Genomic DNA, 18589 nt, shown 5'->3' on the forward strand with positions numbered 1-18589 from the left:
GGGACCCATTGAAAAATCAGCCAATGAGAACAAATTTCAGTGGGCATCTGATCATATGTCTGTAGTGTCATTCCTCCTATTTTGTGAGATCATACAACATGTTACTCTCTATACTCTCTCTTTACATTCTCGTCCAGACAAAAACAAGAAACGTGATTTTCTTTTCATGTCTTTCTAGTTTTGTTTTGAGGGGTGATGATGAAGACTGAAGAGTAGAGTATTGGAGTGAGATTATTTCATGAGAGCCAGCTACATATAATTGAAAAAATAGGCTGTAGATATCATTTCTTTCTTACATTTATTTGCTAGATCTTGCTAAGATCACGATGTGTTGGTTGGAACTTGGAAGCAACAAAAAGGAAATGATTAACTTGGCCTCTATGGAATGTATGTTAGGTTGTCTCCGCCCATGCAACCATACTGTACTGACGTGGCAATTTATTAGATGACATGGCCGCTGACAATAAATCATGAGAAAGAGGGGCAGTTTGGTCAGGCAATGACAATAAATTCCCCACGTAAATGTATTTATTTCAGCTCTTGCCAAAGCTCTAAATCCCCATCTGCACAACCTGAAAGAAAGAGCCTTGAGAAACAGAACCGAATCCTTTCCTTAACCTTCACGCCTCTCTCTCTCTCTCTCTCTCTCTCTCTCTCTCTCACACACACACACAAACATATCTCCTCTGCAATCCAATCTCTTCAAAGACCCTTTTCCTTCTTTAATACTCATAAATCCACCCCACCCTTAAAAACCCACAACACAACTTGGGGAGATAACCACAAAGAACAGAGCTTTCAACAGTGAAAAAACAGAGGAGAAGAAAAACAGAGTATTTTTTTTCTCGTTTCTCTATAGTTCTACATATGGGTTCTTTCAAAAAAGACCAGAACCAGCTAAAATGCGCATGGGTGCACGGACCCATCATCGTCGGGGCCGGACCGTCAGGTCTCGCAGTCGCGGCCTGCCTCACCGAGAACGGAGTTCGGTCAGTTATTCTCGAGAGAACAAATTGCATAGCTTCTCTTTGGCAAAATCGAACCTATGAACGGTTAAAACTCCATCTTCCCAAACAGTTTTGTGAGCTTCCTATAATGGGTTTTCCTAAAAATTTCCCAAAATACCCTTCTAAGCAACTGTTCATCTCTTACATGGAGTCCTATGCAGCAAATTTCTCTATTGAGCCTAGGTTTGGCCAATCTGTGCAGAGTGCTGAGTTTGATTTTGTTATTGGGTTCTGGAGGATTCGAACCCAGGAATTCGAATATATGTCTAGGTGGTTGATTATTGCTACAGGCGAGAATGCTGAACCTGTAATCCCTAAAATTTCAGGGATTGAGAAGTTTAATGGGCCTGTTATTCATACTAGTGTTTATAAGTCCGGCGCGGATTTCCGGCAACAGAAAGTTTTGGTCGTTGGCTCTGGAAATTCCGGCATGGAAGTTAGTTTGGATCTTTCTAATCACAATGCAACCCCTTACTTGGTGGCTAGGAACACTGTAAGTTTGTAGAATCCTTGTTTTTTTATTTTGTTTTCCTTTTCTTATATGCATATGTATTGAGAGAGAGAGAGAGAGAGAGAGAGTAGGTTTGTTCAAGTGATTCTTCTATTTTACTCAGGGCCTCTTTGGAAGCTATTAACTATATCATTTTAGAACTATTATAATCATTACTTGCAAGTAATCATATTTAACTTGAAAACAATTTGGTTGTATGATTAAATGCAAATAAATTTTAGATGTATCAAAAGAGGCCCTTTTATTTTTGTTTTGTTTCAAAGTTTCTTTTGATGATTTTTGTGATTTCTCTATTTTGAACCACTCATAACTATTTCAACTTCGTACATTAATAGGAAAAGTCGCTGTTTCCGGGTTTCTTATGTATTGAATCCCCTTTTAGCTTGTTAAATTTGTTTAGCTCTATTGCCATTTAAGGGTCTCTTTTCTTATGTTTTTTTCTCTACACTTTTGGGATGTAGGTGCATGTTCTTCCGAGAGAGATGTTTGGATTTTCAACCTTCGGAATAGCAATGGCTCTTCTGAAATGGTTCCCTTTAAAACTAGTGGACAAGTTGCTTTTGCTCGTAGCTCATTTCACCTTAGGAAATACCGATCGTTTGGGTCTCCGAAGGCCTAAAACAGGTCCAATAGAGCTCAAAAACTCAACCGGAAAGACCCCGGTTTTAGATGTCGGAGCATTATCAGCCATCAAAACCGGAAAAATCAAGGTACGTTATCTTAATTTCATCTTTATTTACAAGTTTATGATTAAATGGTACACTGTATCTCGGTGTATGAGCGATTTTTTTTTTGGCTTTTGATGGGTTTTCCTCTATGGTGACAAAGAAGCGTCACGTTTTTTGGTGTGGCGTTTTCATGTTTTGTTAGCTAATAGTGTTGTGTTTCTTGTGTTTTAGGTGATGGGAGGGGTGAGAGAGATCACAAGAAGAGGAGCAAAATTCGTGGATGGGCAAGAAAAAGAGTTCGATTCCATAATATTAGCAACTGGGTACAAGAGCAACGTTCCTTCGTGGCTCAAGGTTAGCGTGACCAGCTTTTTTTTTTCTTATTATTGTTATGTTTAAACCACTTTCACACTTGTACAAATCTACAAGCTCGTTGTCTTCTTAAAATTGTTCCTGAAATGGAAAAAGGTGTGGAAATTAGGGCTTTTTAGTAAACTTTATTTATTTTTGTCAACGCCGAAAGTAGGTACTTGTTTATAGTGCTTTAAATTGGAAAAGTTAGGAAGCATTGTCTTGTTTTGCATGAAAAGTTTTTATGGTGTTCTTATTACTGAGATTCCCCTTTTTTTTTCTTTTTTCTTTCATATTTGCACCCTTTTTGTTTATGGTGTTTTTATGTGAAAAGTTAGTTAGTATTGGGTTTCTTAGCAAATGGCTTAAGAAATTGTTTATTGTAGTCTAATGATTTGTTTATATAAAGGATCACTCAGATATTTCAATATAAAAAGGTATTGCTATCTCAATATGAAATGGTAGTGGTATTTCAATATGAAAAGTTAGTGGTTTCAGCAAAAAGATCTGCCTACTTTCTTAACCTGAAAGTTAGTGTTTTTCCAATCCTAATGCTAGTTTTTTCCATCTTTTCCTGCACAAGTAGTTTTTCTCTATCCCAAAAAGAAAAGTTGTGTTTCTATTGGTATGCTTTCTCTCCCACTCATTTATATTTTGTCATTTGGTCTCATTTATATAAAGAAGTGTTCCATTTGCCTGCCATATAGATGTCTTTCCTCATATAAAATTCCAGTTCTTTTTCAAAAGAAAAAGGCTAAATATCTATAGGGCAGTGATAAATCGACCCCGTATACCTTAAATTGACCCCACATAGGACAGTGCTGAGAGAGAGAGAGAGAGAGAGAGAGAGAGAGAGAGAGAGAGAGAGAGAGAGAGAGAGAGAGAGAGAGAGATATGGGGTCCATTTAAGATATTAGGGGGTCAATTTATCACTGCCCTTTCTATAATGTGGACTTTCCTCTTGAAGTTAAAATGCTGGAAAATCTTCAAAATGGATATATATTATCTGTTAGAAAATTATTCAAGAAAACTCTCCTCTGTCTACTTCTGTTTATTTTTCATTGAATCTTACTCTTGGGTTTGCAAAAAATGTTCAGGGAAGCGATTTTTTCACAGAGGAAGGGATGCCAAAAACCCCATTCCCCAACGGTTGGAAAGGCGAAAATGGACTCTATGCCGTGGGCTTTACTAGGAGAGGCCTCTTAGGAGCCTCATCAGACGCCAAACAAATCGCCAAAGACATTGCCCACCAATGGAAAACAACAAAGGACACCAACAATATCAGTAACACCCATTTCGTCCTATGTAGTAGAACTCATCACTCCCTGAGAACTTGATTAGAACAAAAAATTAGAAATGCCCTTTTATGTCCTTTTCCTATGGTGGTTTGACCTGCTCAAACTCTCATGTCTCTAATCGTTCTCTCTTTAAGTGGAGGTCTTGTGCTCTTTGTAAATTTATCCAATTTTGCATGGGGTCTTCTTCACCTGCTTTTTCTTAGCCTGTAACTTATCATCAAATATATATATAGAGAGAAAAAAAAAAACAGAAGAAGAAAAGCTCTCTGGTTGTGCTTATTTTCTAAATTTTCTAAGAATTACTGTGGTGGGTTTTTCCATTTAACTACAGTAAATGGGTAATGGTCATTCTCTGCGGTTCTTCGTGGTAGCTTTGATGGCAACTTTCCACTGTATCAGTTTGGCTCTGTACACGAGAAAATCACAAAAGTCAAAATTACAAAAGGAAAATAGCACTTCCACCCCTTTCCTTTAACTTTCCAGCCAAAAAAAACACAGACCAAAAGGGCTGGAAATGCTAAAAAGTGAGTAGCAATATCATTACCATAGAATTTTATCGTTTACAACTTTCTTAAGAGAAATACTAAAATATGGAATATTATTGTTTACAACTTTCTTGAGAGAAATGCTAAAATAAAGGGCGCCTTTGCAAAAAAGTCACCAGAGTGGACATTGATTACTTGGATCCAATCGAATCGAGGAGCCCTTAAAGCAGATTTTTGCAAGGACGCCCTTCAGTTTATTATATATCTCCCCTTTCTTATACAATGTAAAAGAAGTGAAGGATATTTCATTGTCTCCATGCACATTTATTTGCTGTATAAATGGGTGCGGTTCCAACCATGGGAAATGGGGTGGTGAGTTTGGAAAGAGAGTAAAAGAGACAATTACTTCTATATCCTTGGGCATTGCTAAGTTTACAGAGATACATAAAAAAACAGCACGTGCTGACTGGCAAACATTTTTTGGTGAGAAAAAAACAAAAAATGCGTTATGGCTAAAATTTTATAAGGTGAAAAACTGAAAGTAGAGGGAGAATTTTAAAATGTAAGGTGGCTAATAACTTCTATGAAATTTATTTTTGATAGATATTTTATAGCTAGCTATTAAGAAATTTTACATCGATATGCTCTTTAACAATTAATAAAAGTTTATATTTAAAATGTAATTGGGGTTCTAATTCTCCTTAGGGAGGCCAACAGGCTAGCCAGGGAAGGGGCTCTAACGGGAGAGATGGAAATATTTGATTTCCTTCCCCCCTGAGTGGCTTTTGCATTGTTTGTAGGGCTGCAACTTGGGTCGGGTGGGTTTTTTTCCGGAAAACCCACGATTCCCAAACCCGGGGCCCTACCCATGATAAATCTCGGGTCGGGTCGGGTCGGGTTTTCTCACGTTGACGCAATTTTTCAACTAAAACTCCTGTTTGGCAAGGCAACTCAACTCATAGAAGCAGAAATTACACTCACCTTACACTTGAATCAAATAATGCTATAATTACGCTCACATTACACTTGAATCAAACAATGCTGTAATGCTGAATCAAACACTTGAATCAACTAAACTCATAGAAGCAAAAATTACACTCACATACTATAACAGTGCGTGCGTGGGTTTTCACTTTTAACTTTTAACCAACAAATGAAAAAAAAAAATACATACTATAACTTATGTAACTCGGGTCGGGTCGGGCCCCTTCAAACCCGGATCGACCCGAGATTCATGCGGGCTTTTGGATGCTCAACCCGGCTCGACCCGAAACCCGAGAAACCTGAACCCAACCTAGGCTATTTTCGGGTTGGGTCGATGCAAGTTGGGTAAAACCCGGCTCGAGTTGCAGCCCTAATTGTTTGGTTTTTAACCGTCCTTGTCTTTTTTTGTATTTCATTGATCATCGGGTCCGCCCCATGTTTCTTCTCTTGATTAATATTATGAGCGATGATATTGTCATTACCCGTGCATTACGGATCCGCCCCCCTTATGACGTGATTTGATGTCAAAAAGCATTAAAGTTGCCCACTTTTCACGTCAAATCATGTTGAAAGGGGAGCACATGCATGCAGGGGGAGTGAAAATATCATCTCCCTAATATTATTTGTTGCCATCTTAAAAAAAAATTCTTCATAAATTTATAATCTCTTATATTGTATAGCTCAGATTAGGACTAATCGTTGCTCTTGTGCTGATAATTAATACTCTTACTTTTAATACTTACTGCAAAAGTCTAGTAATATAAGATATAAGAGTCCACGGTCGTGGTTTTCCCTTGTTAATAAACTTGAATCATATCAAAAAAAAATAAAAAATGTAAAGATAGGCAACTAACTAATTATAAACAGTGATTATAACTATTTTTTTTAATGATAAGGAATTTGCTAGGGACCATCGGAAAAGGCATTTTGCGGGCTGGCTGCTGCATGAGAGAGCAGCCACATATGCTCACTTTTCAACAGATTTTGTCTTATTCATTTAATTCATCTGAGGGGCTTCTCTCATGCAACAGTCCGCCCAGGAAATGCCGTCTACGATTGTCCCTAGCAAATCCCTAATGATAAATAGTGCTTATATCTATTGATGCAATTAATGATGTTTGGGGTATATTGAAGCTGAGTATAGAGTTTTGAAGGCTACGTATAGAAGCAACTTCATAATAAACTTCTATATGTTCATATTTCTGGGTTATAAACTACCTTTGGAGAAAGTTAAGCTCACTCCCTGCCCAAGGCCTGTTAGTTTACACAGGCTTACTTAGAAAATCCCATTTTGGATCTAAGGAGAGAAAACCAAATCCTCTCTCTCTCTCTCTCTCTCTCTCTCTCTCTCTCATTATTGAGAGGATGATGGGGCTCTGCACTTGAATAGATGGTTGTACAAGTATCAGAAGATTCAGAACACGGATTGACAGATGCAGCATTTGGAGTTGGAGTGATTGGCATCGAACATTTCTCACTTTCTCTCTCGCATATAAAAACAAGGGATGAGTTAAAATGCCACATTGAATACAAAACCCCTATCCCACGCTTCAGAGCACGCATTACATAGAAGCAAGATTACGTCATCTTGAGTTCAAGATTGGATTGATCGTCCAGGCCCCCAGATTCTCTCTCTCTCTCTCTCTCTCTCTCTCTCATCAACGTTCAATCATTTATACGTTGTTTTTTTTCTTCCAATTGACCATGGATTGAAGGATTTCTTCCTATGGGCACTCCTTTTTACTGTGGGTCTCATCTAGCTCTCACGTTCTTTGTCACACCCACTATCTGATAATGGCACTCTTCTCTTTATTTTACAAAATCTTTCTAAGGATTTGCTAGGTTCCATCGCACCATTGCATGAGAGAACAGCCACATAGGCTTACTTTTCAACAGATTTTGTCTTCACTCCAAAGAGGAGTGCCATTTTTAAAAATAGGAAGTGCTGATAACATTTCCTTTTAGATTGACACCGCTTGACTCTGTTTTTTTATGCTCCCTGCATGTTGTTTTGTAAACGACAATACTAGCCTTTGAACCTTGTAGTAAAAAAAAGTTCCTAATCATAAGAACAGACACCCAAACAGAAATGGACCAAGTCCATTAATATCTAGGTGCAATTTAATTTCGGGTTGGGTTAGGGTTGAGGCCTTGGCAACTCGACCCGACCCGAATCGGACCACCGTCCTCTAATTTTATCTTAATTTTGTTTAGGTTATTGTATTTTTCTGTTTCGCCCTAGGTGAACTTGACCCCAACCCTACAACCCGGCCCGATTTTGGGTTAGATGGGTTGGGTTAGGGTTGAGAAAGTCAGAGGAGGGTTGGGTTAGGGTTTACCATCCTCAACTCGAGGCTCAAGTTGGGTTGGGTTAGGGTTGAGGAAATGCTATCTCGAGCTGGGTTAGGGTTGGCCTCGATCCGATCCAAGCTGACCCGAGTTGCACCCCTACTAGCGTTCCTACTAAAAAAATTCATGGCTTCATTTAGCCGAATTGATTGCTTCTCAATGAAATTCAACCATCAAAATCATTGAAATTATTCGAGCAATGAAATTCTCTATTTAATTCAGATTTGTTATATTTACGTCTCTAATTATACCCCATGCATGTTCCTAAGCCCCTGTGATTAATTAGGGAGTCCCTTCTTAACCTTCATTTGGTATTTTTACAAGAAAGAGAATCGAAGTAGGGCAGTGATAAATTCACCCCCCTTGAAAGAAGATATTGCAAAAACCGTGGATGCACTTTATCTTTAGATTCACACCCACTTTTTAAGGTTACCGTAAGATCCCCCATTGGAAAGAGAGAGAAAGTTCCTAAGCTATATGTGTGTGAACTCTCTTTATCCCTTGTGTAGACATGTTTTCAGCATCTCTAAGAGGAGGTCCTGCGGAGTGGGTCCGGCACGGTTAGTGCTGCTAGAAAATAATATTTACACAGTGGGGCGGGGCCTGACAGTTACAACAACTAGTTTGTTTTGATTTTGCAAGTACAATCAAGGCATAGATAAAATCAAACTCTACTTTTAATTAAAAAACCTCTTCTAACTAATCATCTAGAAGTCCTAATTAACACAATTTAAAATACAAACTCTATTTAATATCTATTTATACAGTTTTTATGTAAATTGTGAATCAAAAACTCTAAATAATTAATAAAAGATAACTAAAGTAGGCGATGAAAATCCTCACTCCCTCTCAGAGCTGACTACTGCTCGTCAAATGGACTCCTCACAGAATTTTCTAAACTTTTCAATCGGCAGTCCCGTCATGACATATTCGTGATCTGCTCTCACTACTTTTAATAGATGTTAGTGAAATTTCAATACACAAAAGCTTTTCCCGGATGTAATGATGCCGAACTTCGATGTGTTTGGTTCTTGTGTTGAACACAAGATTCTTGAAATTGCAATTCCATTGTCACAGTACAATCTAACCGCATAATCAATATCTTACATAACATCATGCAACTGCTGAAGTAACCAAGTACATTCTTGGTTGCTACCCGATGCTCAGCTTCATCTGTGGATAATGTGCCAAGATACGGCTGATGATCCACCTTTAGTTATGTATCCAGTTGTTGATCTGTATTTATAATGACCATCTGCATAACTGATATCACTACAACCATCAGCAAAACAATAACGACTATCCCTTTTAATTCCATTCCATCAGCTTGTGTACTTCCTGGGTTGCCATGGAAGTTCCCATGCCCCTGCACACTCTTTTGTTCAACCAAGTACACCTTTCTTCTCCCCTTCTCTAACACAATATCTTCTCTCCCTCTAATCCGGCACTGATTAATAGGTGTACAAAAATTAAACAAAGGATTACGTTAATGAGAAAAGGCGACAAGTCCCCGTTTCCTTAACGATCAATTGAGTGAATTGTCACCCGGTTGATTTACAGGACACAGCGCCATCCTCCCCAGGGTATGCATCCTCGTGCCAGGATGTCATGGTAGTGCGCCTTACTGTCATTTTCCTTGAAATAAAGCAAAATGCTACCTAAACATGCCAACTATGTTGATGCACTTTGCACTTGGGCATTGGTAGAAGTACACCCGAGGAAGACGGAACAGCCATGGGTGCCACTCCATGCGCATCCTAAAATCATTTTCCCTAGACACTTCGATGCAAAAGTTGGCCTTCCAATAGTTACATGTAGGGTAGATGTTCAAGTGGTTCACATCTTGACAAAGTGGCCTAAGAGGACATAAGGATGCCACCATGGTTCAATCACATGTACGTCCTTATTACCACTCTTTTCTCAACCAAACAACCAAACAGAGACACGCTTTTTTGACAAGTTGCCCTGAAAAAGGATGATTACTCAACCCCTTTTCTGTTGCCACTTATTTAGCCAACAGAGACATGCAACTTAGAAACACTCACAACAACACCCACTAGGGGGAACTTTAATAATTTAGCCACAACTAGAAAATATACAAGTCGAGCTCCATATCTCTCCATACATCCTCTCTTTTCTCTTCTTTTATCATCACTCTCCATTGCTTCAACGAATGTGGTGAATTTTTCAGGATAATTGAGCAAAGTCTTCCATTTTGCTTGAAAAGCAGCTTTGGTTGTCTTACTGTGATTGGTGAAGTACATAGTATTTTGATCCGAGGAAAAGGAAATTTTATTGATTAATAATTACTCGATTGGAAAACTTTTTTTAGGAAGGTACTATTTCATGCTAATGTATTCTATTGGAGGCCTTTTATTCATTGAAGACCTCATTGTAATACTGTGACACGCCCACTACAGAATAGTGGGTCCAACCCTTCGTTAATCGGAATCATACACTCAATAAGCCTACCTTTTGAGTTTTTGAACTCCAATTGTCGGCAAGTTATGCCAACCATCCAATTCTAACATATAATAATGTGTGTTTTTTGTTGTTGAACATGGACGCCCAAAACTACTTGCAGCAACAGTTCACATTCAATGACAAATCACATTATTTAGTGTTTATGTCGCTTAATTTCGCTTGATTTTGGGGTTTCAGTAGATCCCAAATGAGGTTTCTCATATGAACGGCTTGGATCAATCAAAGGTGAGACTCATTAATCACTACTATTACGATTGGGTTGTGCCCTTCTCGAGCATTCCTGATACGTTATATGCAATGGGAAATGATAAAAGGAAAGTCAATTGAACACTCCTTCCTGAAAAACAGTGTTGAGACATGGAAAGCAGCCAAGAAAAATCCTTGTCGACTCGGCGCGGATGCGGCCAAGAACGCGGTTGACGCGGCTCAGTTCTCGGTTGATGCGGTCATAACTCAGGAGAGTCAAAGGAGTTTCTATTGACTCTGTAGGGCAAAATGTGGAACACGGATGTGGTGCAATGCGGACGTGGCCAAGGTAAAAGGGAGTCGACTCAGGGGGTCAACGCGGATGCAGGGGAGTTTTAAAACACTGCTGAAAAATGTTATTGGGTCCCACTTTTGCCTTATTTACAAGATCGGATTGATGAAATGCCATTGCAAGATGATCTTCTAAGGCTCTTAATCCATCAAGCCTTGTTTAGGGTTCTGCCGAGAAAAGGTAAACACGTTAATTTGATCGCCCCATGTTGCTCTACAAGATAAGCGGTCTCAATTTCACATACATGCTTCTTTATGTCTCCCTCTATAACCATGAGGCTCGCAATAAGGCTGTCATAATCTCATCCGAATAGGGCCGAAGGCGAAGAAAAGGTTACTATGATTCTTGCCCTAAGCTTCCAAACCGCCTCAAAACTGACTACATCGCACGCTCGAGCTCAAATTTATCGGTTCACCACAACCCAGCCCAATCCAAAACCACCACAACCTAGAACAAAACCAAACTCTCTCTGCCCAAACATTTCCAAAGTCATATATAGGCCATCATCATCAGCACCCAAAGCCCAGTTCCTGTTCAGCCATATGCACTCAACACCCATGAAGAAGGATTCAAGAGGTTGGAAGCCATGCTCTAACTGTTCCCGCCCTTAGATGGTTTACATCTGTTGGAATATATCCGATCTTCTGATATTTAACACTTGGACTGTGCATTGTTAGATTTAAGCAACTAGGATAGATTAGGATACTGATTAAGATAATTCTTAGTTAGCTAGCTATTTCTATACTTGTCTTGATATCCTTCTATGAGTGTTCTATATAAACACTTGGATTTCCATTGACTTTCCCTTGATCAGGTGATCGTATTGTAGCATCCGATTCATCAATCCTCATTTAGTGTTCCATCGATAGAAATCATAAGGGATTTGCTAGGGACCATCGCAAAAGGCACTCGCTGCTGGATTAGAGAGCAGGGGCTCACCTTCTATTTTATTCATTTAATTCATCCCATGTGGCTGCTCTCTCATGCAACAGCCGGTCCGAGAAATTCCTTCTGCGATCGTCCCTAGGAAATCCCAAATTAGTTTTATGTCTGAGTGTGGGACCCAGAAATTGATTGTTGGCATTGATCGCTTCTTCTTCTTCTTCTTCTTTTTTAATTTACATCTGTTTCTCCTTATTCCTAAAGTCAAATGAAAATTGTAGTTTGTCACTCACATGGGTGCATTCGAATACACAAAATGCCACTGTATGGTTTCCATATATTTCCAGGTGTCCTCCATTGCCGTTCTCTTATTGCGATAAGAATATGAAAGGCACTGGCATTGGTGGTTGCTTCCAATAAGATTAAAGATTTATGCCCTATTCGTTTTGCCCCTTTTGTTTAGGGCCTTTGTATTTTTAGAACCGATTGTGAGTCCAAAAATGATTATTGGTTTAACGAAATTTGAGTCAAATAATCAGTTTTAGACTCAAAATCAAAAATAAACAGGGCCTTAATTTTGAGTCTAAAACTGATTATAAGACTCAAATTTTAGTTAAAGCAATAATCAGTTGTGGACTCACAATCGGCTATCAAAATCCAAAGTTCTTGTTTGTTTTGGATTTTGAGAACCTATTATCGGTCCAAAACGGATTATTAGACACAATTTTTGGCCAAAGCAACCACGGAAGTTTTTTCCATGGAATATTGGTGTACAAGTGGTTTGGAATATTCATGTTCTCACTCATGCCCTCTCAATTCTCTCCCTCTCCCACTCTCTCTGCTCCTCTCTCAACACTTGGTAAGCTAATGTTCCATGAAAAAAGTTGATGGCTGCCAAACATGCGCTTACATTTGGGCCTAGATTGTGACAATGGGCCCATAATTGGTTTTAATAATCTAAGACGAACAGGGCCTGAACAAACAGAACCTTAGAAAGTTAGAGAGCAATAATCTATAAGTAAGTTTTCAAGAGATGCATTTGTCACTATACTTGCGAGTAGTTTACATTTTTCTCAGTTGAGGTTACCTATGAGAAAAAGAAGAAGAAATTTAAAAATGCTCTAGAGTTTATCCAATAGTTTCTTTTGTTTTTAACATTGAATTTATTTAGGAACCCGGGGAGGCACTGATCCAATCGTTTCATTGGATCCAAGTTTAATGTTTGCTTTAGACATTTAGGAATCTACATCATGAGAGAGAGAAGAAGGTAAGGTATGATTGAGGATAAGCTGTTATTGCAAATGAAAAATCCACTCCGCTGAAAGTCACTTTTACAATCAAAAGTAAAAGGAAAATTTTGGGTCTACAATAGGGAGATATATGTATGTGAGATCAAGACAGTTGATCTTGGTGAAAATCACGAGACAACCCATTTGGTTTTGGTCCCATCCTGAACCTACATCACATGAGTAAGATAAATAACTGCAAAAAATCAACGGGTTAGTATCATGGTGGTGATTGAGGATTGATGGATCAAGGGCCTAGATCATCTGATAAGGTCTTCCCAAAGCAATTTGCTCATGTAAAAGTAGGGCTGGCAACGGGGCGGGTCGGGGCCGGATGTTGGGGTCCCCTACTCCTTCCCCTATGCGGGGAATTTTCTCCCTCCCCTTCCCCTCCCCACTGCGGGGATGGTGGGGAATCCCCTTCCCCTCCCCATGGGGAATATCTAATCCCCATCCCCTCCCCTTCCCCGCCCCGCATCTTACGGGGACAATCACTTTACTTTGTTAAATGTTAGGTTTAAAACTAAAGATTTGCTAGGGACAATCACTTCAGGCATGTTGCGGCTTGGCTATTGCATGTGAGAGTAGCCACACAACCCACACATAAGCTAAGATTTTGTCTTATTCATTTTATTAACCTGGGGACAAAGGTGGTTGCTCTCAGATTCATTTAATTGATCAATAGTCCCTAGCAGATCCCTAATTCCCAATCCCACTTGCCAAAAATAATTGTACGCGCCACACCATAGGAAGATCCAAACCGTCCATTTGATGGGCACACCATACTACCATAGGCATAGGATGATCCAAACCTTCCACTTGATGGGCACATTGTAGGATGATCCAAACTGTCCATTTGATGGGCCGCAACGTAAATAGGTTGTGGCCCAAAAATCATTTCCATAGGATAATCCCAACCCTCTAATCTATAGAGGAATTGCATATTATGATACCTTCTATAGATCGGAGGGTTGCAATCATCCTATGGAAATGATTTTTGGGCCGCAATCTATTTACGTTGTGGCCCATCAAATGGACGGTTTGGATGATCTATGGTGTGGCCTGTAAAGTACTTTTAAATTGTAGCCTATCAAATGGACAATTTGGATCATCCTATGGCGTAGCCCATATATTACTTTTTGAAAAATAATGGACTATACGAGCGCACACCATATAAAATTTCATCACTCATTAGAAAGATGTTGCCTTTATTTGGAGGAGGGAGATTTTCAAAGAATTTAGTGTTGTTTTACAGTGATGGTTCGATGGAGAGATTTTAGGGATTTCTAAGGGTAATATACTAATATAATGAGGGACAATGCCCAATGGATTATGGGTAAAAGAAAACATAAAAAGCTATTTCAGGGACAAAACTGTACTAATGGAAATTATGAAAATTTTGGAGGAATCTTGTAGATATGTTTTGATCCAAGGGATTTCTAGTAGTTTTCCCCAAAAAAAAAAAAAACACTTAAAAAATACAAGAAAAAAATGGCATTAATGCGGGGCGGGGCCAACTCCATCCCCTTCTCCTCCCCTTCCTCGCACTGGGGAATTTTTTTAAAATCCCCTTCCCCTTCCCCTTCCCCTTCCCCACTCAAATCGGGGAATTCCCTCCCCTCCCGTGTGAAATTGCCAGCCCTATGTAAAAGAGGCAGTGGGGCCCAATAAGTGCCTTTTAAAACTAGCAAGTGACTTCCTTTATAGCATTTTATTGAAAATCATAATGAAGGCTCCTATCAATTTTTTTCATGGGCTCACAGTATTTTGAATGGACTTTCTACCACTAATCAAAATATTTATATTTAAAGGAAATCATTCACGTGTTTCAATAATGGCACTCTTCTCTTTGCCTTTCACTTGTTAAATTGGTTTTTAGAGCATTTTGGGAATTGTAACAACTTTTTTTTTTTTAAAGAATGGTTGGAGTTGTAACAACCTTTAAAAGCTAAGTAGAAAAGTGTAAGCCTGTAGTGCCATTATCGAATCAAGGATGTGGGATTATCATTTCCGAATATCAATTATAATCATTGAAACTAAGTCATAGTCATGTTGGACTCATAGTTAGCAAAACGTGATTCAGCAAACTTACATGAAAAATTCGAGTTTAATACGGTATTGGATAAAAAATGTAGTAAACAACGGAAACAAAAAAAAAATAGTTGTTTAAAATTTTGTTATTTACAAAATATGGCAGGGTAGAAATGGAAAGTTGTCTAAAAAAAGGTGTTTAAAACTTTTAAAACACGTTTAAAAAACGAAGAGTTTTTTTAACTGTAAAAGTCTTAAAAAGAGTATTAAAAAAAAAAAAGGTTCAACTTGTGAATGGATGCAGATATTCGGTCGTATAGTGGCACCGACCGCTAAATCATTAAATTCTAAGTCGCAAAATTCTCATTGGATTACATTCACCAAGGTAAATGGACTCACCATTGGAGGATCGTGACAGATCGACGGTCAGGGTTCCAGTTGGTGGAACTGTAAAGTAGACCTGGCAAACGGGCGGGCCGGGCCGGTTTTGACCCGGCCCGTACGAGTCCGGGTCAAACGGATCACTATGCTTGGACCCGGACCCGGCCCGTACAGGCCGGCCGGGCCTTATTTTTAAGATTTTTTTAAATAGGGATTCGCTAGCCACCTTCTCCAAGTCTACTTTTCAGCTTGTCCACATCCTTTGCTACAAAGATCCGACGGAAGTACGAGTTGCGCAAAGGTGGCTAGCAATAAAATAATAGCAATTTATAATAATCATACGGTAACTAAGTTTTAAATGAAAAATTACCGAAAAAGGGAAGCAAAGTAGAAAAATTACAAAAAAAAAACCAAAAAAGAATGTACTAAAATATGACAATTACCAAAAAAAACTACAAAGAAAATTAAAAAAAATATGACAATTACTGGAAAAAATGGCCAAAATAAAACTTTTGTAATTCTCTACAGGCACCTGCGGGTCCACCCGGCCCAGCCCAGTTTTGACGGGCCGGGTCGACCCACGGGTCAATTTTAAACGGGTCACAGATTGGTGACCCAGACCCGGAATTTACGGGCAGGCCGGGTGGACCCGGGTCACTTTTTGCCAGGTCTACTGTAAAGTGAGTTATAGTAACCTTGTCTCTAATAACATTTCTATTTCTATTTTTTTGAATGCAAAGATTTCTAACATTGCATTAATATTGGGTTTGTTTTGATGCTGCGGAAGGCTCCTGATGTAAGTCCTACTCGCCACCTTGCTCTCGTTTTTTATATTTTTGTTTGAGTTTTGATTTTTTAAAAACAGAAAATAAAAAATCAGAAGCTGATTTTAGTGGCATATATTTTTCCACCATTCATGTGGAAACATATAAGATTAGATGATCATTGATCAAATGAACACCCACCCCCCCCCACCCCCCCCCCCCCCCCCCCCCCCTAAAAGAAAGGTGGTGGCCCACTATAGTCGCCCATTTTCAGCTAGTAAAATACTAAAATATAGTGATGGTGTAAATCAGACGGCCACAATAGCATAATTACCGTGATTTGGGAGCCATGGCGCACCCGCATTCTAATAATCATAGAAATATAGAATGCTATGCACGTACAAGGACAAGGTGTTGAGAATAACAAAAGAAAACTGGGTGTATTGAAAGATCCTCTGTAATAGTAGCTTTCCCTTTTCATTTATTTCTTTGCTAGGATCGTTTCTTAACATAGCCACAGGGTGATGCCTTTTTCACCGCTTGTTTCTATTCTCACTGCCTTGTGTAAGATTTGTATTGCTAAATATGCTTTGGAGAGTGTAGACACTTGGAAGCTTCAACTCCAACAACCTCAACTTGAACAGCTTCAAAATCATAAACAGTCCAAGGAAACACATTGGCATACATGGCTGCAAAGGGGTTCACATCTCTCAACTCGCTAGAACTGCTTCTGGAGAAAGCCCAAACACTGATAGTATACACCTCCAAGATGCCCAACATTTTGAGATCCTCAACTCTAACATAGCCACCGGGTACTCTTTCCACTTCTACCCTTAACTACGCTTACCCTTTTAATCCTTTATAGATATAGCCACAAATCTGGTCTTTTATTTTCTTTCTTTATATATGTTGCAAAACATTAGGGGGAGGACTGCATTTCCATTGACCGTGGATCCAATGATGTTAATATCAGCCAAATCACATGTGGGCCCGAACATGGCATAAGGTTTGTTACTTTGTTTCTTGCAACCAAATTTACAAAGTTCAGATTGGGGGATAATTGAGTGAAAAAATCATGAAATGTGTGTTTTTGTATTCTTTTTTTCTTCACAACACAAAATCCATGTTAGAGATAATGAGAACAAACCCAGGATGGCTGTAGATGAAAACCGACAAAACTGTGTTATAAACTTGTTTCTTTTGTTCTTACAATATTGGAAGATACTGTCCAGCAAATTCACGTCTCACACTGCAATTTCACAAATACCCAGAATGGCAGGTAAATGTAAGAATACGTAGCGATAGGTATAGTTGCCTTTTAACTATAGGGAAATGATATATTCTCCCCCGGCCCTTTTGGGACAGCCTCATAAATAGACTAGAGGGGGCTGTCCCAAGGCAAATATATCACTTGGCTAACTATATCCTAAGTTCTATGCAGAGTATGATATACAACAATTTTTAAATTCTTTCCATGTCTTTTCTTACCATATTTGGCATTTCCTATTGTGTAGGGAGGGTCAGGTTCTGCAAAAGCTAGATATCACGTTGAGGATCTCACCATGACCGCAATGACCCTCTCCTACTTGTGTTATCTAGAACAATGAATAACCCACAATGTAGAGAAATATTTCTAGAATTTGCTGTCTCTAATAAGTTTCTATTGATATTACTGTTCCAATTTACTAAGGGAAATTTATTTGGACCTATATTTCTATCCACCGGGAGGACGTCGGCGGTGCAAGTGAGTGATGTAAGTTTTGTGGGTGTGCATGGGTCTATATTTAGAAATGATCCCATTCGGCTCGAATGTAGTGAAAATGTTCCTTGCACTGGAATTGTACTACGCGATGTTCTGTTCAAATTGACTGATTCAAAACCAGGATTGCAATTATCATCAACTTGCATCAATGTCCAAGGAACTGCAGATGATCCAGTTTTTTCGAAGGTCCCTTGCCTCAAGGGTACTTAATAATTGATTGTTTAAAGAGATTAGCAAGCAAATTATGTATATATGTAGTAACTTCAAATTAACAATTCAATTTTTTTATCTCTTGTAAATAGTTAATTGGTTTTGTCTCCGTTTGTATCCTCATTTATCTTCGATATGAAGAATATCATAGAATATCTCTCTCTCTCTCTCTCTCTCTCTCTCTCTGTTTTATGGTTTCATCTTTTCATTTTTCTTTTCTATTTGATTCAAAGTATCAGTGGGCAACAAAATTCAACAAAATTCAACCAGGATTGCAATTATCATCAATTTTCACTGTGACAAATGAATACAAAATTATAAGATGTTAACCCAATCTCCTTTATTCACATCCCAACCACACTATCTATAATCCTCTCCACCAAATGACAAAAAGCCCTTCTCTCACACCTTTCTCTCATTAACTCATGTGAGATCCTGTGTGTAGTGTATGTGATTTTACAAGAAGCCTATAAGTTAGGTTCCCACTCAAAATCCCACGTGTAAAACAATCTATCTTAGATTTAATAGGAAACCACCTCTCTACAATAAAACAAACAACTCTACTTCCTTTTAGGTCAGTATGCTTGACGTCTTTCTA

At 38.8% G+C, this 18589-nt stretch overlaps 1 protein-coding gene across 1 annotated transcript; it reads left to right on the forward strand.

Moving 5' to 3' along the window:
* The first annotated feature begins 571 nt into the window (after positions 1-571).
* On the forward strand, positions 572-4110 carry LOC143859696 (putative indole-3-pyruvate monooxygenase YUCCA4). The gene is made up of 4 exons (XM_077370348.1): positions 572-1500; positions 1980-2228; positions 2418-2540; positions 3635-4110. Exons 1-4 carry the CDS (start codon positions 868-870, stop codon positions 3872-3874), a joined length of 1245 nt encoding a protein of 414 aa, XP_077226463.1. The 5' UTR covers positions 572-867; the 3' UTR covers positions 3875-4110.
* Positions 4111-18589: the final 14479 nt, after the last annotated feature.

The sequence above is a fragment of the Tasmannia lanceolata genome, unplaced genomic scaffold, assembly GCF_043159265.1.
Source record: "Tasmannia lanceolata isolate RefF3 unplaced genomic scaffold, GAP_Taslan_0.1 ptg000003l, whole genome shotgun sequence".
In the NCBI taxonomy this organism is placed as follows: Eukaryota; Viridiplantae; Streptophyta; class Magnoliopsida; order Canellales; family Winteraceae; genus Tasmannia; species Tasmannia lanceolata.